This window comes from Desmodus rotundus, chromosome X (assembly GCF_022682495.2).
Source record: "Desmodus rotundus isolate HL8 chromosome X, HLdesRot8A.1, whole genome shotgun sequence".
In the NCBI taxonomy this organism is placed as follows: Eukaryota; Metazoa; Chordata; class Mammalia; order Chiroptera; family Phyllostomidae; genus Desmodus; species Desmodus rotundus.
Genome location: NC_071400.1, coordinates 88934514 through 88962393, shown reverse-complemented (window position 1 = coordinate 88962393; position 27880 = coordinate 88934514). Strand labels below are relative to the sequence as shown.

The 27880-nt window shown below is 39.1% G+C and overlaps 1 protein-coding gene across 1 annotated transcript in view; it reads right to left on the bottom strand.

Moving 5' to 3' along the window:
• SMPX (small muscle protein X-linked) overlaps positions 1-7106 on the bottom strand; it is a 45242-nt gene extending 38136 nt beyond the window's left edge. The window contains exons 1-2 of the mRNA XM_024569937.4: positions 6878-7106; positions 3184-3240 (exon numbers count right to left, since the gene is read on the bottom strand). Coding sequence (XP_024425705.1) covers positions 3184-3222 — 39 coding nt within the window. The 5' untranslated portion in view covers positions 3223-3240; positions 6878-7106. The remainder of the gene's footprint in view (positions 1-3183; positions 3241-6877) is intronic.
• Positions 7107-27880: the final 20774 nt, after the last annotated feature.

Here is a 27880-nt window from a genome sequence, read left to right as displayed (position 1 = left end):
ACAAAAGCACTCTCAAGGCTATGAAAAGATCAACTTACTTCTTATGGATGTATTTATGTCCCTGGCATCAATGAGATTTCATTAATACAACAGAAAAGAAATGTAGAATTACATAGAATGCCCTTACAATCCAAAGACCATCTCTTCTTCAGTATGGATACAAAAGACAACTGTCCACCTCCTCTAAGGATGGGTCTAGTTCTGGCCTCCCTCTTATTCTGGAGCTTGGAAGAGATGGAACAAGTTGAAGAGAAAGCAACACCATTCCATGCATTACTTGGATAGTTACAAAAGCCATCTCTTAAAGAATTTGCATACTATAAACCAGACACTTGCCATACATTATTTTATTTATTCATTATAACAATCTTATTAAGTAGTATGATTGTTCCCATTTTCCAGAAGGATAAACTAAAGGCGAACTAAGGTCACAGAGTGAGTGAGTGGTCAGGCAGAGATTTGTAACCATTTGGCTCCATGTTCTCTGAGCACATAGGTGCAGTAAGAAATTTAGCTGTGTAAAGGTCTATTGGAAGTATGGTTGACAGTGGCTAAGGTTTATTCAATCCAGACAAAACAGAGGTCTAAGCATTATTTCCAGAAGTTTGCACTGCAAAATACTAACCTGCAAGTACTCATGAAAAATGTTCAATGTATTTAGAAAACATTGCACACATTAACACCTTCTTGGGAATCTACAAAGACATTAGCAAGTTGTGCACTCTGAGAAATTCTGCAGTAAAGATTTTATTCAACTTTGCTCAAAGTAATGTTTCCCAAACACTTTATCATGGAACCCTTTAAGTAACCACATCCCATAAAACTAGTATTCCAACAGATACACTTTGGGAACTGTTGAACTAGATGATGATGACGATGACAATGACGATGATTGATAATAATGACTAATAGTTATTAAGCAGTAACAATGAGACAGGCACCTGCCTAAGCATTTATATGTATTAATTCATTTAACCCTCACAGCAAACGTATGAGATTGGTACTGTTATTAATTCCCCACTTGACAGATGAGGAAACCAAGGCACAAAGAGGATAAACAACTTGCCCAAAGTCACACAGCTAGTAAGTCCTAGAGGCTATGAGCTCCTCAAACACAGGGATCAATTCATCTTTGCATAGCCTCCACTTAGCATGGTGCCTGGCACAAAATATGCACCCAGGAAATGACAGTTGTACTGAATTGGAGATAAGATACTAATAAAAAGGAAAAGCAACTGTATTGCGTTGAATAGAATGTTTAAGATCTTCAAGTAGTATTTACACAACCAGGGCACTCCTCATCCATTGGGGTTTCTACTTGTGCCAGACAAGACCGTACCATAGATAATGTTCCTACTATAAACCATTTATATAGTGTAACCATTTTCACATTTTATTTAATGGACCCTACTTTAGGTTAATGCGAAGATAAAAGGGAAATATCAGATAGTGAAGATTCTATTTAACCACAAAAAATAATATTTCATTTGAAGGTACATTAAATTAGGTTTTTGTGTGGCATAAAATATATTGAGAGAGGCAATACCACATCCATAAAGAACCACTGTATTGCCTTTGTTGGTGGAGTGGATGGATTTTTTTTAATGCAGTATAATAACAGCTACTGAGAATGTCGATAGCAACTTTTTAAATATTACAGACCTAAAAATATATCAAGGTCAAAATTAATAGATAAAACACTGGTGAATTTTCACTGTAGATTTGAGGGAAGCACTAAGGAAGAAAAATAACACATTTTAGCTTTAACAGGAAGAGAAGCAAAGGCAGCCTGAGATGACTATGGTTTTGTGTCCTGCAAAATAAAAAGGAAATTTATGCTTAGCATCCTGGGAGCTTAAAATTCAGTGATTAAATTGTATTACTTCTCATCGCTTTAACATAGAACATTCCTCAATAACGGCTGACACTTAAGAAGGCTTACTATGCTGTTGTAAGCATCTTGTATGAGTAGCCCTAGGTGGCGTGTACTATTATTATCCCCATTTTACAGATGTGGAAACGGAGGCAGAGAGATATAGTAGGTAAAGTCGTTTTCCTATGATCCAAATGTCAGGGTATGTCCCAGACTCACTAGGTGGGCACCAGAGGGGCAAATGTGGTAATGTGAAGTTGAATCCTTGCCAATAGGCCCTTCCTTGGTAGTTTGTTCTATGACACATTTCCAGAGGTTGTTACAGACCTTGCCACTTAAGAAGCCCATCCATTTAAGGCTATGCGTTTGTCACCACAGGTAAACATCTGTCCCTTCACTCTCCTCTACCACCCGCGTATGCTAGGATTTCTAACCCCACAACCTGGCCATACACACGCCCTGCCAAAACACCATCACTTGCTTATGAGTATGTTTACGCCACGATGGTGCATCAGACCCAGAATATTCAGGAACCACCACATGCTCTGCAGTGTTCAGAAAAAATGTCTAAAAGTTCCTTTAGAGAAAGCACAAACAGCTCCATGCTGATGGAAAGGAAAGATGGAATTTTACACTTAAGTGCGTGGCCAGCATCCCAGTGTGGGAGCCATGTGAGAGTTAAAAACAGAGCCCTTAAGAGAAATAACAAATTGGTAAGAACAAATATTGAAAGTTATCTTTGTAATTATATTTGCATTCCCAAATGTCTGTTTCCCTCTCCTCTTTTTGTGAGTGACACATAAGTCACTTTAAAGAACCAAAGCTTTTGTTTGCTGGGAGAGCTTGATGAGACACAATAGCATATGTACTTAAAAAGATAAATACCCAGGCCTTGGGAAGAATACTTGACAAGAAAAGGGCATTATTTACAGAAAGGTGTATTTTAAACACATGGCTCAACAAACTCAATTGGATATGAAAATGGAAATTGTATTTCTTAATTTGTATCAATGAGCATATCAAACACTTAGACATAAAAAGTATATATACTATATTTTTGTAGATCATTTAATTCTCATTCATAAACTCTCAATGTCTTACAATTCAGCACAATTAAACAAAAATAGCTTGTCCCTTCTCAGTTGTACCTTACTAGCCTTATATCCTTTCTTAATTGTACCTTCAATGAGTCTTTCTTTTCTTGAAGGTAATCATGAGTTAGGGTCGAACAACTGCAAAAAGTCTGATTTATTAAGCAAACAGGCTAGAAGTCACAGGGCTGATGTTAAAACACAAATATGCCTACTCACCTGGATGGCTCTGACATTGGAAACTGGCTGTTTCGACATATTCACGCAGTCTTACCCCTAAAAAAACAAGTAAGAAACTGTTAGAGGTGGCGGCATTCAGATTCTCGGTCTTGATAAATTAGAACTTAAGTCATGATTCAACTGGGCAGTCACCCCTTTCACTGGCCATATATTCTTTCAGTCTCAGTTTCCTAAGTTACTTAGAGACTCTCCTTCCTAAAGCCTCAGGGAGAGGGAACACGAGAGCCCTGGATAAATCATTCAGGAGCAGAAATGCTGAGACGCCTCGCCCCTGATGCTAATGATAGGCCATCAGAAACTTGAAAGGCGCTATCATCTCCTTCCCTGCCCTCCTGCCCCCCTGCCAAGAGCAGCAAAGCAAAGAGGCTGTGGGAATAAAACACCTTTGTTTGGGGCCTCAGAAGCTTTCCGCTTGAAACTGAACTTTTGATCTGAGTTAGTTGTTGCCAGGGCTGTGCGTCAATTGAGAGCGCCTCCTCTCCCTTTCCGTTGAACATACAAAATGAAATGGCCTGTACTTCACTCTTACTACTGCAAGGCTCTCTGCTTGCTGTGCACGTGTATGTCCTGCTCAGTGACCTGAGCAGCACTGTGAGGAAGTAGGCTTCATCTCCCCCTGTGTGTCCAGAGCCCAGGATCTGTAAACCAGGCAGCTGGCAAGCCTCACCTCCTTTTCTTTTAACAAAACAGTCCCAGAAGGCAAACAGGACTTTCATGGCCATGTCACTCCCCAAGACGTAGTAGTAGTGCTTCCTTCCCAAAGGATTTTGGCTTTCTTTCAGCTATGGGACCTGCCTTAGAGCATGGTGACTATGGTTTACAGGCGCCAGGGGGGCAGGGGACAGCCCAGCTGTGTGTCAGTGGTGTTATCACTTGGTCTATTAAATGTTGACAGAACCGGGTGAAAAAGTTAAAAAGTCAGTGAATTAAAAATATGCTGCTTTTTAAACCAAAGCTATAAAATGGGTTGACTGATTTTTCTCCACCAATTGGGGTATGTGCTAAGTGGGGAGGAAATGAACCCAGAGAGCAGTGTTGCCATTGGCCACGAGTCCTGTGTAACCTGGACTAAGTCACTCAAAATCTCTGGGCCCATTTCTACTTTCTAAAAATTTTACCTGCTTCACAAGTTGTGATAAGAATCAAAATGATGTAATGTTCCCCCAAATGCCTTGTAAACTATAAAGCATGATACAAATATTTATTGTTTTATTGCCATTGCCCATAGCTAGTGAATCCTTAGGACTACTGTATACTGATCTACAACTTTAAGCACAGAGTAAGAATTGATGTAATAATACCCCTCAAAACTTTAGAGATAAAGATCTGACAATTCTGTGAACAGTTATTTTTTCTAAGATCTTCAAAGTCTTAAGCTTTATTATAGGAAGTTAAATAATTACATATTTTTCAATCTATAATTATTATATCCAACTATATAGTCTTTAGAGCCACATATATGAAAACAGTGAGTTTTTCTAAAGTTTCACCTGAGTGTTTTGGTAATATAGAGAATATAGCCTCCATGCATAAGGGTCTAGGTAGAATTGTTTTCAATGTGGTTAAAAAATTAAAAAGCAACAACAAATTAAACAACCAAGAATGCATTTTGTTCTATGATATATTTCAAATAGGTTGCTGTCTGTCCTGCAGCATCAAAGAGTCAATGAAGGATTTTTAATTTATGGATCTAGGACACACACCTCAATGTCAAATGCAAAAGCTGGGTAGTTTAATTTTTAATGTTTCTATTCCTCAAAAGCTATTAGAAGTCATGCAAAGCAATAATTTGCACAGACGTTAAATATCTCAGCATATAGTATACTTTATGCTTGTGCAACTGAAGTTTAAATAGTATCACTTGGGAACTTTAAAAAATTTCTTGTACATCAATTTGAAATGTGAGAATTGGGAATTTCTTTGTTATAACAGTAGTGGGTTGAAATGTAAAAGAAAAACCAGGTAAGGCATAATTGTGCTATTTATAATGCATTGATTTTTTTTTAATTAGGCTGATTTTGTTTTTTCCACTGAACTGCATTGCTTTGTATTTTGTGGACCTCTTAACTTAAGAGATGGGTATTCCTTGGGCCTTATCTTCTGTATAGCTTTGGTATAATCTTATTTGCATGTGAATTTCTTCTTAACATATATGTCAATCTACAATAGAGACAACTCTGAAAAGTTGGTCAGATCCCAGCTCTCATTCCTAGCAAACAGGCTAGATAACATTTGTGTAAATCAGTTCTGCAGCCGTTCCTGCTGTCCTCATTATTCGCAGAGAAATCAGGGCAAAGCACACTGATGAATAAAAATAGACAGTGTTCCCTGGCTGTTTCCCTGGCCCTGCGCTCACCTCCGTTAGGGATGCGGAGTGTACAGTGCATCTTCCTTCTTTATCTGCGTGCCTCGTCCTGGGACCAAAAACGAAAGCTATGCCTTAGATGCACAACTCCACTCACACCGGGGCCACTGCTTTTCATACAAAGAGGTACTCTTTACAGCACTCTCTTACTGTGTCTCCTGGTTCTGGCTAAAATTTGGAAGCGTGGAAAGTTTGACAAGGCATGTATTGACTGTTACAAAGCCTGTACTATAGTGAAAATGCTTGCTAGTCTAGCACAGTTGAGTTTTCCTGGCAGTTCTGCAAGTCACTGAGCACCTTTAATGGTCTATATGCTGACTCATGTACAGTGTCTCTGCTGGTTTTTCATTGGACAGGACCAAATATCGAACTTCTAAATAAGTCTCTTTCATTTACTAAAATTTGTCAACATTAATATCACTAATTTAATAAAAGTGGATTCAGAGGAAAGTCAATCAATATTTGCAGAGAAGGGGCTTTGTTTGTTCTCTTAAAAGGTCAATTAAATGGCTAAAGTGAAATCTCAAAGGGAATTATCTTCTGTCCTGCAGCTAAAAATAATGCTGAGAAGGGTGTAAAAGATGGTCAGCTGTCTAAAGTAACCCCTTATTCACTTTGCCTGAAATATGCTGAGAGGGAAGAGGCACTTAGCTTTCCCACATTTCAGAGCCTGGTGCCCACAAAGGGACAGGAATGTTGTCCTCTACCCTGCTGGGTATAGGGAACACTATGACAAAAGTAGGACTTTCAAAACGATGGGTCTAGCGTATTAATAGATCTATACATTGATAGAACTTTGTCACTGAGGCCCCTTAGTCTGGCACTTAGGGAGAGGAGAAAAGCATTTTAAAATTGAATTGTAAACTTGAACAACTCTGGCAATAATTTGCATTTAGGTAAGCGAAAGAGCTAGCATTATAGCTTTACTCTGCCTCAAATTCTCCTGATGATTTCTAGATTTACAGCCCGAATCCATCGGCAGCTGACAGACTGTAACCTGGCCATAAGAATCAAAATGACATAATATTCAGGGTCACAGTCATCATACCTGGACCATGGAAATTTGCTCACTGTCACTATCAATACAAACTACTTTTAGTTCAATATTCTTTCAACCACACACACACACACACACACACACACCATTTATAAAACAGAAACAGCAGCATCACCCATAAACAATGAATTTACAAGGAAGCTACACCCACTGGTTACAAGCCTACAAAGTTATTTAAGTAGTCACTACCAGTTAGGTATCAAGGAAATTTCCTTCAAAAAGCCCAGTCGCCCCAGCTGGGTCCTGCTTACCTGCTTTGTGTATTTGTTTACTGCCCAAGAAAAGTCCCAGGCAGCCTGGTGTAAGAATAAAAGGTTCCTTAGAAGGTGAAAGGGATGCCCGGTGTCCTTTGAGCTGCGATCTCAATTCTGATGCTTTGCATGTGGCTGAAATAGCTCAAGTGTTCGGTGCCTCACCCGGGATTGAGAGCTGCTCCCGGCTGTGGGCTGGAGGGGAACTCAGTTTAAGGCTAAGTGTTAAAGAGAATTCCTGTCATAGCTCACAGTTGTTCTTCCTAAATATAGAGTTTGATACAAGCCATACGCTGGCTGCCTCCAAAAGGCTTGACCGTGCTGAAAGCAGGGCTCAAATGTCAGCCGGAAGGTGGCTATGGAATCTTACTGCCCTCCTAATCTTCCAGAAGATGCTGGCTGCATTTTCTCACGTATTCTGAGGGGGCACAGTGAAGTTTGAAAAGTAGGAAAAGTTTCTATCTTTAGCTTTATTACCTGGAGACCAGAAGATGAGTGTTCAATAAGAATAGGAGAGGGGCACCGAGCTTCTCGGCAGGGGCACAGCCATCAAAGAGTCTTTGAGTCCTAGCTTGGTCACTCAGGACCTGTTAAAGTTTTTCATAATCAGCACTCAATAAATAGTCACCAAATGATGACCATTATAATATTATGTTGAACTATAAAACATAACCCTGTTTGTAGGTCAAAAATGGTCACAGATCAACTAATTCATGAGTCCTTGCTCTCTCTGCTTTACCACCTCTATTGGTGGCAGTGACTTTGACCTCAGAGCACAGGAGATAGCAGACAAAACAAAACAAAGAGGATATATTGATTGTAAGTCAAACAAAGGCCAGGACCAGGTATGAAGCAAAACATTTTTATATAGAACACTGCCAAATCCTATGGAGCATGCTCATCATTTTTGTTTTGTTTTTTTTTGTTTTGGAGTGTGTTTTTTTAGGGGGAGTTCTTGTGTTCATTGTTTTTAACACTACTTAACTCTTTCTTTTTTACTTCAGCAGTCTCTGAAATTTGCTTTGCATAGAACTCCCCTTTAGTAGAAAGATTAAACAGAGTGGACATACTTGTAATTCATCCACTGGATGAAGGTGACTCCATGTCTGAGTCCCTGACTGCATGGTCAGCCACTGAAGTGTCACAGATTTGTATGAGCCCCCTTCAATCAGGTTTTTGTTCCCTGCAACAGAATGCATTTCAAATGGAAGCAATTTGCTTGTTTTCAGGTAGGTAAAAAGAATACCAGTTTTCTAGTAGTGTAGAAGGTCAATAGATAATTGTGTTTTGTCTCAGTTTGGAGTTCACCATTAAGTTCTATTTGTGTACTATTTAAAAGAATTGTGTTTTCAAAATTTAGTTTAGATGGCATGCTTGGAGATCACATGGCACCAAAAGTGAGTTATTTACACATTGGGGTAGAAAATATAATGAGCACCTTAATATTTCTCCAGATGTTAGGCTACTCCTATACGTTCAGAGGTCTTCACCAGACAACAGGTCACATCACTCCATGGACGAACAACAATGAGCCATTTCTGATCCCTTGCCCTGCACTCAGCCCATAAATTTTGCCACAGTCCTTTTGTCCCTAACTATCCCTCAATAGCTACTGGTGGTGTACATTGTCAAGGGAAGTGCTCCTGGCAGCAACACCTTGTGCACAGGGCTGGCCCCACATGGGCATGGCTGCCTCTGTGGGGAGAACAAAAGTGAACTGCATAATCAGGACTTCTTTGGTCCTAAGTGACAGAAACCCGAAGTGAACTAGTTTAAGCCAAAACAGTTCCTAGAACACTGCCAGCTTCTCAGGTCCAAAGCCCGAATCTGTCTACTTGTCTGCATTAGCACTTTCTCCATCTCCAAGGCACATTACCTGGGTGTGCTGCAGGCATGAACCATAAGTACTAGGGAACAGACACCCCTAGGGACAAACCCAAGCCAATGGGGATGAAAGTTCAGGATAAGTCTCACTGTTCTCTGGTGGAATGATTCTGAGATGTAATCTACAGTGTCCCAGAAGTCCCTGTCAGTACTGAGCCCAAGTTGCCCACAGCAGGAACCTGCTCATTATTACACCTTACTGTCTTCTTTCTCTGTCTCACTTCCTACTCCCTCACTTGTGTTCTCTGAGAACAGCACCCAAATAGACCACCTGCAACAAAGTCCTTGTCTCAGTGTCTGAATTTGATGCAACCCAAACCAAGAAAAAGGGGTTTATTGGGAAAGTTTCATATTGTGGAAGGAAAGGCAGGGGGTGCAGGTGGCCTCAGAAATAACTAGAACAGAGAACTCACCTTGCTAGAGAGTGCCAAATTGATTTCTCCAACTCCGGGTTGAAAAATCCCGGGATTCTGATTGCCCCAGCCTGATTTAGTCACCCAACTACTGACCAGGGGCTAGGTCACAGCAGAGACTAGGCCACTGGGGTACACAACTGTGGATGAGGTCCTTCCCAGAGGCAAAAATAGTTGTGAGCTGAGAAGCCCTCCCAACTGGGGTCTCCCAGAAGCACCAACAAGCCAAGTGCTCTAACTTGCCCTCTGGCTATCCTCCTGAAATTTCTGCTATTGTTGTTACTTCATCAGTTTAAGGCCCCCATATAACAGAGGAAGCCCCAGGCACAAATCAACACATACCTGGATTGGTGAGTGACGAGTAGGCCCAAGAGGATGGGTACAACTTGAGTCCATTTCTTATTGGAAGGATCAAAATGGGAAGAGGAGGAAAAAGGAACAAACAGTCTTTAAGTATGGGAAACACAGAGCTAGATCGTACTGGCCATTGAGGGGGCAGCTTGAGACCTTTGGTAATATTTCATTGGGGATAACAAAAGAAGGGCAGGGTAGGGGGTTTCTGACAAAAACAAAATTTACTTAAGCCATTCCTATCTGCATGTCTCACCCCTCCTCCACTATAGTCAAACAGCAGGAGAATATGTAATGACAACTTATGTCTATACAGAGTGGGCAACAGTAGGTTTCCAGTTGTGAGTACACAAAACAGAGTTTATTCTTGTATTATTACTTATTAACTGTTGTATCATTTTTCATATGAACAACTGTAAACTTACTTTTTCCACACCCTGTATAGCCCTTGTTGAATTACAAAGCATTTTTTTCCTGAAAAAGCTATTTTTAACTTTTAGAATCAACCTATTTATGCTAAGGGAAATAAGCCAGTCAGAGAATGACAAGTACCATATGATCTCACTCATATGTGGAATCTAATGAACGAACTAAGCTAACAAGCAAAATAGTGACAGACTCACAGATAGAGAGCAAGCTGGCAGCTCTGGAGGCACTGGGTGTGGGGTGGGGGGATTCGACAAATAAGAGGAAAAAACTCATGGACATGAACAACTGGTGATAATGGAGGTGGGGAAAGGGGGAGGAGGGTACAGGTGAGATAAATGGTGATGGATCGAGACTTGACTTGGAATGGTAAACACATAGTGCAGTGTGCTGGTGGCGTGTTGTGGAGTTGTGCATCTGAAACCTGTATGGTTTTGTTGACCAATGTTATCCCAATAAATTCAACAAAAAGGGAAAAACTTTTGTTGAGTTATTGGGGTGACATTTGTTGATAAGATTGTATGGGTTTTTGGTGTATGATCCTGTAATACATTGTCGGTGTATTATGTTGTGTGTTCACCACCCCTAGATGGTGTCTCTTGATCCCCAGCTTTAAAAGATTAAGATACTAGTATGTCTACCATTCCAGTAAGCTCATATCCTTTTTTATATACTTGTAGCAAAGCATTTTCATTTGTATTATTTTGTTTAGTCCTCCCAGCAATTCTGTGGGTTAAATGGTATTATTCCCATTGTATAGATCAGTAAATCAAGGCTCAGAGTGTTAATTCAGAGCCAGTCATCACCAGCTTTTGACTCTCATGTTTAGTGCTCTCTCCTGTTATACCACAATGACCGCAAGGTAGCACACTTACATGCACATCACTGCTTGAGCACTATATGTATAATATCAGTTAGGATGCATTTAGTTGCAAGTAACAGAATACCTAACCAGCAGTGGCTCCATCAGTAAAGTCATTTAACCGTCTCATGAATCCAGAAATTTGAAAGGAAGAAGTTTCAGATTGGTTCAGAAATTTTATAAAGTCAAAAAGACCCAAGTAATTTCCAATTTTTCTACTTTGCCACTGTCAACACTCAGCTTTTTATCCTCATGCGTCTTACCTCATGGTCTCAAGATGGTTGCCACAGCTCCAAAAACCAGGATCTTCCACTAGTATTCAAATAAGAAATGGTAATGATGGCGAGAAAGGGAGATTTCCTCTTCTTGGTCCTAGCAGAATTCCCCTTATATCTCATTGCTTGGAACCGGGCCTCATGGCTGCAAAGGAGGGTAAGAAAATTTTTTAAATGACAGGAGATGAATAGAGTAGAGTAGTAGCAAAGAAGACAGAGAATGACAGTCATGTAGATAAGATACATAAAGAGGTGTATAGTGGAAAACATGCTTTCACACACATAATCTCATTTTTTCCCCACCACTTTATGAAGCAGATGTTTTTATCTCCATCTTATAAATGACAAAACATCCTGAAAAAGGTCAAGTCACATGCTTAAGAAGTGTCCTAGTCAAAACCCTAATCGAGGTCTTCAGGCTCCAAATTGCATGGGTTTCCCTTGTTCAACAACGCACAAGCTAACCAAGAGCCAGGCTGCTCATCCCATTGCCCCATCCCTGAATGCCCTCATGGATAGGACTGTTATCATGAGCTCCAAATTACAGGCTTCTTTAGGCTTCCTCTATGTTCATTTCTATTCCCCTAGATCTGCCTACAGTTAGGGTAGAGAGTAAAATAAATCATATTATTAAAAATTTTAAATAAATTAATACATAATTATTTGTAACATTATCTGTAAACATGTAACCCCCTCCCCCAAAAAAGTATATGATGACGGGCAGATGAAAAATTAATAAATGAAGAATGATTAGCTAGGAAGAAAAAGTTATAAAAAACACTAAGGTATGACCAATGAAAACACTTTATTTTCCCATAACATTTACTTCTGTTACATTTTAATTTTGACACCATAACTGTGAACTACTCCATGCTTGCTTGTAATGCAGGAAAGCAGGTGACAAGTTTCATTTGTCCCATGGGGTGCATACTCTGTGATGACTTACTTCCTTATGTGATTACATGAGCCAAGCCACTTCTCTCCTTAGCCCCTGGTCCTAGGCTATGATGTAATGGCCATGTCCCTCTCTCCTTTGTAATTTAGCTTACTTCCATAGAACCCACAGAGAGGAAAACTAGTTTTTCTAAGAAGTAATTTGTAGAGTTTTATATCCACCCACAAGGAAAATAACTTTTACATAATTATTCAGAAGAGTTTAGCATCACATGGCCTACAAACCTCCCATTTCAAAAAGCGACCTTATTTCACTTTTATATAGCTCAACAACTTTTTCCCCCTAAAGTACATTCCTCCCCAAAATAAAAGAGCTCTCTGGCCTCAGAAGTTAATTCAGACCTCCATTTCCAAAAACATGGTACCTGCTCTTCTGTCCTCAGAGAAATTGTTGGCATCCATCTTCTAGTCACTCCCAGCTTTTAGCAAATTCACCCTTTCCCTTGAGAATACTATTTCATACATTCATTCATCACTTTTTTAATTAAGTGCCTACTATGATTTAGGCCCTGTGCTAGATGCTGAGGGTTTAAAATTGAGTATAATAAACATCTGTGTTCTAGGAGCCTATTCAACAGGTTTTGGTGGAGGAAACAGACACATAAAAAAAACCATGGCTATTGGATTTATGTGCCATACACAAACTTATAGGAATTCAGAGAAAGGTGCCCCTAGCTCTCCCTTGGTGCTCAGGGCTTCACAGAGAAGGACATGTTTGAGCTGAATGTCCTGAGCTTCTACTAAATGCCAGCCCTGTTCTAGCATCATGGGAGAAAACAGTGAATAGGCCTGTTCCTGCACTCAGAGCTTACAGGGTGGGGGCTCAGGGTACAGGCAGAAAAAGCTAAGTGAACAAATAAACAAGATAATTATAAATACTGATAAGTGATATGAAAACACACAAACAGAAGACTGAAGAAGAGAATGGGGGGGTGGCAGGAGACGCACCTGCCCAAGAAAAATTGAGTTTATAAGAAGGTCTGTGGGGCAAAGGGAAGAGGAACACGGAGAACAGAGGCCACAGGACAGCCTGCTTCACCTTTCTGAGGGTTTCAAAGGGAAAAGCATGTGTAGAAAACACGGAAGAGCTGAAAATTCTTCACTGCAATGTTGAGGGCCCAGTGGAGGTTGGAAACATTGCTGCCTGGGATATGGTGGGGTGTCGGTTCAAAAGAACACTTGTAATCAGTTGGATTCCCCCAGAAGCAGATCTTGAAATTAGGATTTGTGTACACATGATTTATTAAGAAAATGTTTCTAGAAAAACTGGGGAACAAAGGTACAATCTCAAGTCCCACAGAAGGAATCTTTCTTTCATCTGATCCTACAGGGGAGCTCTGGAGTATAAATTATGCCATAGAGTTGTCCCAATCCATGCAGAGGAGTGGGGCTGTCATCGTTTAAGGGCTGCCCAGGGGAACAAATTCTCAGGGCTTCTGGCTCTCCTTACCAGCTGGAAAGGTATGCTCCAGAAGCACTATGGCAGGCCTCCAAAAGAGAACCAAAGTGTTGGGAAAAAATGCCTATTGAATCCAGGAGCAGAGAAGAAACAGGGAAGGGGGACCTGAGGGGATCTGGGCCGAGCACGGCCATTGTCTGCCCCAACATAGCCATTCATTATGGCACATAGGCATCTGCGAAGTTGTTCGGAGCCACATTTGGTATCTTGCTTCTAAAAAGCCTAATTTATTTGAAACAATCTTACAAAGTTATATTACTGCAATGTTGAGCCTATCTCTTTCTTACTAGTCATTTCTTTTTTGTTGTTTTTATTTTTAAATTACACTTGATGTACAATATTACTTTCAGGTGTACAACCCTGTGATTAGACATTACAAGGTGATCACCCCAATAAATCTAGCACCCACCTGGCATCATACATAGTTATTACAATATTGTTGACTATATTCTCTTTGCTGTACTTTACATCCTTGTGACTACAAATTTGTACTTCTAAATCCCTTCACCTTTTTCACCCAATCCCTCACTTCCCTCCCATCTGGCAACCATCAGTTTATTCTCTGTATCTATGAGTATTTCTGTCCTGCTTCTTTGTTTGTTTTTTAGATTCCACATATAAATGAAATCATATGAAATTTGTCTTTCTCTGACTTATTCATTCAGCACAATACCCTCTAGGTCCATCCATGTTGTTGCAGATGACAACATTTCATTCTTTTTTATGGCTGTCATATTCCATTGTATGTATGCATCACTTATTCTTTATCCACTCATCTATTGATGGGTACTTAGGCTGCTTCCATATCTTGGCTATTGTAAATAATGCTGCAATGAACATATGGATGTACATGGCTTTTCAATTTACTGTTTTGGGTTTCTTCCAGTAAATACCCAGAACTGGAGTTTCTGGGTCCTTTGTCTCATGTTATAGCCTTTGTTTTAAAGTCTATTTTGTCTGGTATAAGTATTGCTTCCCCAGCTTTTTTTATTTTGCTTTGTTTTGTTTCCATTTTCATGAGATATCTTTTTCCATCCCTTTACTTTCAGTCTGTGTGTGCCTTTTGATCTCAAGTGAGTCTCTTGTAGACAGCATATTTAAGAGTCTTATTTTGTTATCCATTCAGTCACCATATATCTATTGATTGGTGCAATTAATCCATTTGCATTTAAAGTAATTGTTGATAGATATGTATTTATTGCCATTTTATTATTCATATTTTTTCTCCTCCTTCTTAAACAAGACTCTTTAATATTTCCTGTACTACTGGCTTGATGGTGATAAAGTCTAATTACGTTTTTCTTTTTTTTTCTGGGATGCTCTTTGTCTATCCTTTTGTTCTAAATGATAGTCTTGCTGGGTAGAGAAATCTTGGAAGTCCTTGATTTTCATCACTTTGTATATTTCTTGCTAATCTCTTCTGGCCTACAAAGTTGAGAAATCAGCTGACAGTCTTGTGGGAACACTCTTGTAGGTAACCAGCTGCTTTTCTCTTGCTGATTTTAACATTCTCTCTTTGTCTTTAACCTTTGGCGTTTTAATTATGATGTGTCTTGGTGTGGACCTCTTTCGGTTCATCTTGTTTGGGATTCTCTGTGCATCCTGGACTTGTATGACTATTTGCTTCACCAGGTTAGGGAAGTTTTCTGTCATTATTTTTTCAAATACATTTTCAATTTCTTCCTTTCTCTCTTCTCCTTCTGGCACCACCATGAAGTAAATGTTGGTACCATTGGAGTTGTCCCAGAAGCTCCTTAAACTATCCTCTTTTTTTGGATTCTTTTTCTTTTTGCTGCTCTGATTGGGTGTTTTTTGCTTCCTTATATTTCAAATCACTGATTTGATTCTCTGCTACTGTTGGTTCTCTGTAATTTATTCTTCATTTCAGTTAGTGTATCCTTCATTTCTGACTAGCTTTTTAAAATTCTTTCCATGTCTTTTTTTTATGCTGTTGAAGTTCTAAGTTCCTTGAGCATCTTTATAGCCATTGTTTTGAACTCTGTATCTGGTAGTTTGCTTACCTCCATTTCATTTAGTTCTTTTTCTGGAGATTTCTCCTGTTCTTTCTTTTGGGCCATATTTCTTTGTCTCCACGTTTTGGCAGCCTCCCTGTGTTTGTTTCTATGTATGAGGTAGAGCTGCTACATCTCCTGGACTTGGTAGAATAGCCTTATATTGTAGGTATCCTGTAGGGTCCAGTGGCATAGCTTCCTTATCACCTGAGCTGGGTATTTCAGGTGTGCCTCCTATGTGGGCTGTGTGCACTGTCCTGTTGTAGTTGAGCCTTGACTGCTGTTGGCACATTACTAGGAGGAATTGACCCAGCCTCCAGGCTGATAAGCTTCAAGGACTAGCTGCAACTACAGCAGAGAAGGCACTGTGCAGGGGCTCACCCCACAGAGGAGGACTTGCTTTAGTGGGGCTTTGGTGCTGACTGAGTCCACCCTTTGAGTGTGTCCCTTGGGGAGGAGGTTGGGTGGTGGTTCAACGTGGTAATAAGCTACACACCAGGTACGCTGGCTCTGGGGTCTCCTGTGAGATGCAGGCCAAGGTCAGACACTGCCTCTTCTGCCCAAGGTCACCTGGCTTGAGCCACAAAGTGATCTGCAGATGGCTGCTACTTGTGCTAGGCTCGGAGGTGCCCAGTACAGGCCAAGCTACGAACCAAGTCCAGCTGCTCCTAGTACCAATTCTGGGGCCACTTAGCAAGAGGTTCAGGGCATACAGAGGCCAGATGGTGCTTGTCTGAGAGATTTTAGGAAAATCCGAAGCATGAGCCAAGAGAGGACCTTTGGATGGGAAAGCCACTGGAAACAGCTTGGGTGGGCCTGCAAGTTGGGTGGGGAGGGGTTTCAGGGAGTCTCCAAGGTGGGGCAAACAGTGATAGCCAATTTGATGGAGTCTCAGATCCAGCACCCACTTGCTGGATCTGTGTGGGGAGAGTTTGGAAAAGGATCAATGCCTCTGCCAGCATTTCTGTCTGGGATAATGCTGCCCCTGCAGCTCTCTCCCTGATGCCAAACTATTCATTTCCTCCCCATATCTCCCCAGTGCCTTTAAAGCTGCTACTGTAGTGCTGGAACTCAGAGCAAGTGAGTCCAAGTAAGTCCATATGTTGGCCCTTTAAGAGGAACACTGGGACACTAGCAGCCTCCATCTCACTCAGTCACAATCCCCACTGGTTTTTACAGCCAGGAGCTATAGGGACCTCTTTTCCCAGTATTGGAATCCTGGGCTGAGGGGTATGGTGTGGGACTGGGACCCCTCACTCCTCAGGGGGTACTTCCACAACTGAGGTATTCCTCTAGATTTTTATCTGCCACACATGGGTGTGGGACCAGCCTGTTCCACATCTCTGACCCTCCTGCCAGTCTCAATGTAACTACTTCTTATAACCTTAGTTGCAGGACTTCTATTCAGTTAGATTTCAGGCATTCTAAATGGTGGTTGTTTTATAATTTAGTTGTAATTTTAATGTGGTTGCAGGAGGTCCCTAGTACTGCATTTACCTACCCTGCCATCTTGACCGCCTATCTTGTTAGTCATTTTCTAAGGAGTGTCGAAATGGACTATTTTTGCAGGCTTTTGATGGCCTATAATTGTATTTAAAATTACATTTTCCTTCAATATCACATGAGATCTCTATAACCTGGCTCTTTTTCAAAAATGAGGTAACTGTACGCCCTTTGGTAACACATGGTAGGTAGGTGAGGGTCCTCATCCAGGGTCTGAAGGAGTAACAGTAGCTACCTGACATATGCACCAGAGATCTGGAACATAACAAAAATATCACCATGGCCTGTGTGCCCTTGAACAATTTTTTTCTCCAACTCAAATTTTACCCAAGATCAAGATCTACAAAACTGGGAAGAATCACAATTGCAGCACATGCTAAGCAGGGCAGTATGTCCAGTTTCCTTTCTCTCCTGCCCTATATAGTTTTTTTTTTTTTTTAACTAAATTAGATCTATGAACAACTGGGTCCTCCTAGAGAGAAAGACAGACTAAAACTCTAATGTAAAGCATTCACAGGGGCAATGCTGTGAATTCAGAACACCTGTCTCCACTACCCAACACTATATTTTGCAGGCTTACTGACAGTTACATAGGGGTCATGTGAGTGAGTTCTGACCAATAGGATGTGGGCCCAATTACTGTATGCCGGTGCTACTCAAAGTGTGGTCCATGCACCAGTGTGCATTTGCAAACTGTTACCAGTTTGCAATGAGCTAATACAAGAATTTAAAAGTAAGCAATTAGGGACTTTTATGTCAATTTGACATTGCCCCTACATCCAAGAAGCATTTCCTTTTTGTAATAATTCATTTTTGCTTCACTTCTATAAAAGTACTGGACTATGATGGATTAACATTTTTTGAAACCTGGTCCTCAGAAAGTTTGAGAAGCACTACTGTAAGCCATTTCTGGCTTGGCTCTTAAAAACATCCTGTGCAATCCAGATCTTTCCTCCTTCCTGTAGCAACCATAGAAGCCATTGGTCCTAGACATCATAGCTACAAAATGGAACAGGATCACCAGACCCACATGAGATTCTGATATGAGTGAGAAATATTTACTATGTAAAGCTACAGAAATGTGGGCTTGTTTAGGGTTGTTTGACTTATACACGGGATTATTGCCCTCATTCTGGAACTTGGGTCAGCTGGGGCTAGAAGACCCATTTCCAGGATGGCTGCTTCACTCCTATGTCTAGTGCCCTTCATCAGGAATGGCTGGAAGGCTGGCTCAGCTGGAATGTCCACCAGAATGCCTACATGAGGTATCTCCAGAATGGTAGCCTCAGGGTAGTTGTCAAGTTCTTACCTGGTGGTTCAGGATCCAAGAGCAAGTGATTCAGTAAAGAGAACAGAAACTGCATGACCTTTTATGCCTGGCCTTGGAAGGCACAGAGCATCACTCCTGCTCTACTCTGTCAAAGCAGTCACAAAGCCACACAGATTCAAGGGAAGGGGACATAGACCTCTCTCTCTATGGGAGCAGTGTCACAAAATTTCTGGCCATGTTTAAAACTGCTTCACCATGATTACAGTTTGGAGCAACCACGAGTGGTGGGGATCCAATTTACACAGAAATTGGATCCCCACCACTTGGGGCTGGCCTCTGTAAGAGCAAGGGCAGCTGACTGGTGTGACGGCTGCAACAGAAGGGTGGGGGAAAGAATGTGGATGCAGAAGCCAGCAGGTTGATCTGCTTGCCAGGGGGAGGGTAAGGACGTGCTCTTCTGATGGAAAATAATTTTTCAGTGAAAAATAAGAAGCAAGGCTGGCATCTGAGAGTGAGATGTGAGGAAGAAGTTTTGGAGTTTTGAGGTGGTTTAAAATCGCTCTCTCAGAAAGAGAGAAGGAATTGCTCTAAAAACATAGTAAGACTGTGAGGCAGCTCTTGAAACCTAATTAAGGTTTGTGGTCATAAATTTCATGTGAGACTAGGATCAATTTTCCTCTAAATATGTAATATTTTATTGTTACTACTTTTTTAATAGTATGTCATTTTAGTTTTCACTTCCTCTTTTATTCATTTATTATATTCAAGATTGTTTGAATATTTGTAAGTTAAGAGTATTTTTAACACAAATACAAGGCACCAAAATATATTAATCATGAATCTCTAAGTACTGACAACATTTTGTCAAAATATAGAGAGAAGAGAGTATTATAAACCAAAAAACTTTTTTTTGACAAAACACCTCTTCAGAATTTGGAAAACCATCTACCTAAAAATTGATACAAAATAGTGTAATATTACAGTTATTAAACATAACTGAATATATGTACATGTGTACATGATTATACATATAAGTTTAATACATAATATATGACATATAATATAGATGTGTATATATATACACACATAAATTTTTAATTCAACTTTTATTTCTTACTGCCACAAAATATTTGCAAAAGTGTTTAAGGTACTATGAGACCAAGAAAACCTTAAATCCCCAAATTTAGAAATTTCATATTCCACAATCTCTGACCTGGGTGCTAAAATAGTAGAAATTAACAACAAAAAGAATGAAATAGAACTATTAATAAGACTCTAAAATACTCTTCTAAATAACTTGGGGATCAAAGAAAAAGTCAAAATTACAATACCCTTTATAAATTAACCATAGTAAAAGCAGTGCACACTCAGAGGAAAATTCATAGCTTTAAAGGCTCTACCTCTTGATGGAAGAAGCTGCAAAATAGTAAGTCCATGTTCTGCAATCTACCACAAAGGCAAAAAATAGGAAGGCTTAGTGAGATAACTAGGAAACTGCTGCAGTGTGTACCTTCTCATTTAGATGAAGCTTTTGAGATCCAATTTAGTGAGCTCAAATACTTCCTGCTTAGGAGTAAGTGACTCAAAGTGGGGGTCAGCAGCAGTCACAACTTTGTCCAAAAACAATCATTAACATCTCATCCTGTCCAGCCTCTTATATCTCAAGGTTATGGTCAAACCAAGAAAGCATCCTGCCTTGCTTCCAAGGTCAGCAGAATAGCAGAATAGGAGACTGACTCATCTTTTCCTTCTTTGTCCATTGTGCCCACATGAATAGTCCTTGTTTCCTTTTTCAGTGTCTGATGATGGATGCTCAATTAGGTTCATCCACACAGGTGGGTTAGATACAAGCAGGAAAAACCTTTGACTCCACCCTAATATTTAGAGCAACTGAAGTATCTTTAGGAATATGTATAAAGACTCAGCATAAATATGGAAGATCCAAATGTATACAAGGGTCACAGGAACAGCTGCTCAAAACAGTAAAATCATTGAGGCAAGGAATGTGAAGTAGGCAGAGAAATACAATGTGTGCATTGAATTCACAGGAAATGAGTTGATTCAATATATACTGCTGGGCACTGGAAAATAAGATGAAACATGTCTTCAAGGAACTCACAACTCTCATACACTGTTCATTAAAGCTCTCCCCTCAGTGTGGGAAGAGGTGAAAAATGGATTGAGCCCATGGAAAATTTATGTGGAATTATTTGAAAGGTTATAAAGCACCAAATTCTATGATATTATTTTCATCATTACTTGATCATAATGGTCTCCCTAATGATATGCAGCAGGGGTCAGCAAACTGTCCTGCTGCCCGTATTTGTAAATAAAGTTTTATTGGGACACAGCCAGGCCCATTCATTCACATACTGTCTGTGGCTGCCTTCCCTCTACCAAGGCAGAGTGGAGTAGTTGTAACAGAAATGGCACAACTCGTAAAGCCCAAAATATTTACTACCTGCCCTTTACAGCAGAAGTTTGGCAACTCCTGATATATAGTGTCAGATGTTGCCTGGATCTGTTCCCTGTGGGGAAAAACTACTTGCTTTCATATGTGAAAACAATCACCCTTGTTCAAACAAATTCTTTATAATCATGTCAAAAATATGGGTGGTATGTTCTTAACTGTTCCAACAATATACAGGGTCTGGCAGAAGTGATGCCTGCTTCAGTGTGGTTGGTACAGTAATAAAATGGGTGTAATAATTTATAGTTTTAATTTGAACATTTCACCTAAAATTTCACATAGTGTGCTTCATTGTGATATTGTTATATTATGGAATTACATGCTTATGATTTTGTAATAAAAGACTTTGTAATAAAAAAGTGTTATTTGTGCCAGGCCCTGTATATAATTATAGTGATATATTGATAAAATTAACACAGAATACAGATATTTTTATTATTTTATATTTTACTGAATTATTAGGGATGAATTTTTCCTTTTGTAAGTGAAAAATGTATTCTACATGTAGTAACTTGCTTTTTTTCTAGATGAAAACATTTTCCCTTAAATTCTCACAATCTGTCTTGTAGAATAAATAATTGCTTGTTATTAAAGTAACTTTATTCTGTTTTATTATTGCCAACCAACCTCATCTTAAATCCCAAAGTTCTAACTTCTTTTAATAGACATAGAGGTATTATCTGAGTTCCAGGAACTTATATTAAGCTCTTACAAAGTGTATTATGAATGTGGCCCACACAAACACTGAAATATAACTCTGGGACAGCTGCATTAGACCCAAGGTTGGTTTCAGTTACCATTTAATCTTCTGAGTATAGCAAATATCCAGTATTGAAAACCCCTTTGAGACACTAAGATATTAGTTAGCATTGAATTAATCCCACATATACCTTTGTGATCATCAGAGATCTGTGGCCTAACCAAAATGACAGTGTGAACTTTCTTCTTCCCTGCCAAGTGGTACTTAGTATGTACCGTATTTTTCAGACTGTAAGACACACCTACGTTTTAGAAGAGGAAAATAGGGAAAAAAATTTTGAAGCAAAAAATGTGGTAAAATATTTAATAACATAAATAACATAATATTTCACCAATGTAAATGTAAGCTACATTTGGACTATAAGACGCACCCCAATTTTCCTCCCAAAATTGGGGGGTGCATCTTATAGTCTGAAGAATACGGTAATCTAAAAAATCATCACTTTGCCTAGAACCAATAAATAGGTTTGCTATCCTTTCACATTTGAATTAGGTTTTAGTGGGTGAAAGCCTTCAGGGTTTTTTTTACTAGACCTTAGGAAACCATTTCTAAGGCCCTAAAGAAACTAGAATTAGGTGAATGTCAGCTTTGAAAATCCCAAAGATTGCCATACTTAAATATTCATAGTCCTCTTCATTATTGCCATTTGGACACACCACTCCCCAAGTCCCTGACATTTCTTCTAACAGTTCCTTGTAATCACCATCCATTGAGTGGTTTGGAGAGTGTTAGGTCACCTGATATTGTCCAAAAATAGAAGTGAAGAAGCAGTGTAGGCCAAGAAAGGCCTTAGAGAGAAACATATGCATTAACATGAGAAGATTTTAGAAAGTAGATGTGAGGATGTGTCTTCAAGCCAAAGGAAGGAAGATTCCTGTTTAGTAAGGTGCTGGAAAGATTTTTGCTAATTCTGAATATATTTTATGTCCACATTTTATCTGAAGGGTTTACCTATTAGCAATCTATTTCTGGGGCACAGTCAAGATTTAAAATCATAATTGGTACTTTCCTAGTAGTATCAATTGAATTGTATGCCCCAAAATTCATATGTTGAAATCCTAAACCCCAGTACTTCAGAATGTGATCTTATTTGGAGGCACAATCATTGCAAATGCAATCAGTTGAGGTCATACTGGAGTACAGTGGGCCTCTAATCCAATATGACTGATGTCCTTATTTAAAGGGAAATATTTGGACACAGACATGCACACAGAGAGAATGTCATGTGAAGGTGAAGGGAGAGACCCAGGTAATGTATCTTTAAGCCAACGAATGCCAAAGATTGCCAGCAAACCACTAGAAGGTAGAGGAAAGGCATGGAACAGATTCTTTCTCACAGCGCTTAGAAGGAAGAAACTCGGCCAACACCTTAATCTTCAACTTCTAGCCTCCAAAACTGTGAGATAAGAATTTTCTGTTGCTTAAACCCCAGAATTTGTGATACTTTGTTACAACAGCCCTAGCAAATTAATATAGTAGAGTCCCCATCAGAGTCTCAGTCAGAATCCACATGTCTATTAACAGCACCACTGTAGATCACAGGGCATCCCCCTGGGTTCATTCCGTCTGCAGAGCACTCTGGAGAAAACTCAGGTCAAAGGCATGAAGTTAGTGTTCCTATATATAGCAATGGTTAGTTCACTTTTTCATCCCTCTAGCAAAAGAGCTATTTCTCGGCCTGTTAATGTTTCACTTCTGGCTTCCAAACTAAAGTTCTTCGGTAAATAAAAAAACAATACATACATTAATTCCCTCATTGGATTAGAATGAATGTAATATCTGGGGGTAATAGAGACACTAGTTTCAAAATACAAATAACCAGAATACTTAATAATACTTTTCTGAATCAGGATATGCATAATTACCTCCAGTTTATAATCTCAATTTGTTTCATTATTTTTCTCCTGATGAACAGTAAATATACAAGGATCCATCAAATTTCTATATTTAAAGAGTTTTGTTTCACCAAGCCAAAGAAATCTCAAATATGAATTAATTCAAATTCTCTGTCAAAAAGAATAATTAAAGTAATAAAAGAATCCTAGCAAAAGTTTAACAGTCAACTTTGTGAAAGAAAAGGGTTTGGAGACTTTGGTTATTACTAAGTTCATGAGACATGAATAAAATGGAAAAAATGTACACATAATAGGCTAAAACATATCTAATATTTCCTACATTGAGCACAGTAAGTGATTTAGTGATATTAATTATTCAACTGCACAATCTTATAAGGTAGGTAGTACTATTATTTTCCCCATTTTATGAATATAGAAACTGAGAAACCAAGAAATTAAGTTAATTGCCCAAGGTCAAGAGCTAGTCTTGGTGGAGCAGAAGTAATGGTCAGGCAACCTGACTCCACAGTCCACACACTGTCCCCCTGTGGTGACACAGCCTCTCAACGTTCTGGCACATACACTATATTTCATTTCTCTCCTTCTACCTGTGGGAAGTGGGAGGCAATTTTTTAAAAAGACAAAAAAAATGTCATTTAAAGACATTGAGGGTCAAGAGTTCAGGAAACTGATTTTAATCATTAGACACACTCAGTTATCATATTTTCTCATTGTAGGTCCTCCATCTTTTTAAATGCTTGCTACAATTCTGAGAGGTAGGGGTTACTTGCTTTTTAAAGACAAGGGATCCATAAGGAAAGAGTCTGTATGTCCTTACTATTAATAAGATCAGGTACAAAGGAAATCTATGACATAAGTAGGAGAGACTCATCACTTTTCAAAGCAATGGACAAACTTGTAGGCAAAGGCACTGATTACATAAAAATAGATTAATCCTTGTCCCAAATCCAAGGCCAAATTGTGAAGCCAGTGAAACCCAGTTTCTGTGTCCTGATGCCTCTTCTTTTGTACTAAAGAAAGGAATAAGATCCTTCCTTTCTTTATGAATTCTTTTTTTTTATTTTAATTTTTTACTGTTATTCAATTACAGTTGTGTGTTTTTTCTCCCCATCCCTCCACCCCACCCCAGTTGAACCCCCTCCCTCCCCCACCTCCACCCTCCCCCTTGATTTTGTCCATGTGTCCTTTATAGTAGTTCCTGTAATCCCCTCTCCTCACTGTCCCCTCCCACTCCCCCCTGCCCATTGTTAGATTGTTCTTAACTTCAATGTCTCTGGTTATATTTTGTTTCCTTTTTTCTTCTATTTATTATGTTCCAGTTAAAGGGGTGGCCCTATCTTTAATAAAACCACCCTTAAGAATTAATAAAGAAAGGAAGGATCTCATTGAAAAGTAAAAATAAAGCATTTTAGGGAACAATTTGGAATATGAAAGTTCAGCTGTAGAAAATAATTTGCCAACAGTGTGAACTATGAGGTTTACAAGATGTTAATTGCAATTGGCACTTCTTTTTTTATTGTTTATTCTATTACAGTTGTCCCAATTTTTCCCCTTTTGCCCCCCTTCACCCAGCCCACCCCTCTCACCCACAGTCAATCCCCTCTCCATCGTCCATCTCCATGAGTGTGAGACATGCTGTCCTTCATCTCAGAGTTGCTGACATGCTTTCTTCCTGACCACCCCACCAGAAAAAAGGAAGAAAAAATTTTGAATTTGCTCTGAGCATTTACCTGAGTAGTTTTAATTGAAATATTTTGAAGGATAATGTGCTTTCATGAAAATTATAATATCAGTGTTCTGTAGACCTCACACTTTTTATATCAATGAGCTATTCTGACCTAAACTGAACAAAATTTGGGCCTGACTCATTATAGAAAAATGAGTATTCAGTATTATTCAGTATTATGTTTATTCATGAGGGATTAGTACTATATTAATAGAAAAATATAGTACTAATCCCTCATGAATAAACATAATACTGAATAATAATATTCATTATTATTGCTGATTTTACACATCTCCCTTAGATGGAAACATCTTAAACTTTTCATTTTACCATGGAAGAAAAAGGCATAATAAATTTCAAACAAGTAATGTAAATTTTTACCAAACTTCGGTTAGTTTTCTTCATTGATTTTTGTGTAAACATATTTAATTCTCAAATGAAACTTAAGTCAGCCCTGGCTGCTGTGGCTCAGTGGACTGAGTGTCAGCCTGCAAACCAAAGGGTTGCGAGTTCAATTCCCAGTCAGGGCACATGCCTGGGTTATGGGCCAGGTCCCCAGTAAGGGGTGTGTGAGAGGCAACCGCACATTGATGTTTCTCTCCTGTCTTTCTCTCTCCCATCCCCTCTCTAAAAATAAATAAATAAAATCTTTAAAGAAAAACAAAAGAAAAAGAAACGTAAGACAAATGAGTCCCAATCTTTGAAGACTACCTAACACATCAATTCTTTCTTCCCACTAGATAAGGTCTCTTTTCCTCTAGTAAAAGCATTGTTTATTCAATCCGTAGCTGCTCAAATGTTCTAAACTTCAATGTATTTTTTCAACAAATATTTACTGATACCCTTGTCTATGATGGGCAATGAACTAGACCTGGGGATGCAATGATAAATGAGAAGTGTTCTGATTCCTGAGGGTGTCAGAGTGAGAAGGACAAATAAATGTAACCATATAGGTGGTGTGATAGAGGCAGGAACTAAATGCTGTGAAAGTACTGAGAAACTCACTGTTAATCTGTTTAAGGGATTAAGGAAAGACTTGAAAGAAATAATAATTTTTGGATTGGGTCCTGAAAGATGAGTAGATTTCTAGGTAGAGAAGCCTGGGAGAAGAAAGTCCAGCTTTGAGATTACAGTTTTCTCAGGAAACGAAATTAATTAAAAATTTGAAATGTAAACCTAAATATATTAGTCAAAAAATTGAATGAGAATAGTACATATAAATTGCATGAAAATAACTGCCTCTAAGAAAGGAAGAAAAATGGAGAGAGTTCAAGTTTATCTATAATAATTAGTTCTACATATTAAAAACACAATTTGAAAAAATACAATAAAGATTTAATTTTTAAAAAATAAAATAAAAATTACTTACATGTGTAACCCTACACACACACATAAGAATACATTACAAATACACACTCAGAGAGTAAACAGGGTAAAGAGTAAAGAGGAAATATGAGGGAAAAGGATGTATGAGGCATCATGATAAGAAATAAGATGATGAGAAAAACAGAAGGAAGATGGAAAACAGAGGAGACAACCAGTAGTTAAGACCAAGAGTTCGGTGTATCTTCACTCTGCTTTGTACTGGCCAAACTTCCAACCATCAGCCCCTGTAGCCCTTTGCTTGAGGGCTTTCTCTGGCTGCTGTAACCCATTCTGCTTGCAGGCTAAAAGTGACAGAGAATTAAAAGCCCCTGGGAGCAGTCCTCAACCAAAGACTGCCAATTCCCTTTTCCCTTGAATGAGATAACTTTGAGATTTATGTTTTACATCTCCAACCAGATTAAGCTCTAGTTCCCCAAAGTGATATCGCATCCTTTATTGGCTGCCTTCCCTTCCCTGTCTTACTTTCCCACTCCCCAAGTGGAATTTCATAGGATCACTTCCCAAAGATATTCCTTGCACTTGAACCCTCATCCCATGTGCTGATTAGAAAGAAATTCGATGTGAGGGAACAAATGACAATGGAAAAGTGAAAGGTTCAAAAGTGAATATGAAAACTAAAACAACAAGAGGCAGGAAAGATGAAAAGGAAACTTGCCAAGTCCTGGAAGAATTAAAACAAAAGAATCTAACCATAGATCCCCTAAAGCAGAGTTTTTTAACTTTGGCTGCACATTAAAATCACCTAAGAATAAAGACAAAGAAACCAGTCCCTAGGTCACATGCAGAAATTCTCAATTAGCTGGTCTGGATGGGGTTTGGGAGCACCTAGTATTTTATTAAAATTCTCCATGTGATGCAAATGTGCAGCCAGGTTGAGAATCACTGCCTTGAAAGGACAAAGACATTGTTCAAGAGGTGGCAGGGACACAACAATTATAAACATACAGAATCTGTCTCCTGCCTCTTCTGCCCCTCCAGGCCCTGCTTTGTGCTGCCTTGATATTTGGTACTGTGACCAGGGGATTAGGTAGAAATGCATACTTCTAAGAGCAAGTAGCTGGAAATGAATGGGAAAGGGGGAGAAATAAAAAGCTAGCTGAGTATTAAATAAAGTTCTTCATTCTTGAAGACTTTAGACCTCAGCATAATGTAGTATTTTTTCAGGTTCAGAAAATAATTTTTATAAACACTTGATCTATAACATCTGCAAGAAAAATGAACAGAAGAAATGTGCGTAAGAGAACATGTGGCTGGGTCTGGGAGTTCCTTTTCCTCACTGAGCACAAATCCAATAGACGAGATAACTATTATTCACCAGGATCTCTGTTGTCCTGGTTTAGGGTGAAAAATAATTTCCCACTCGATTTTGGACAAGCTTTTAAGGAAAATAATAATA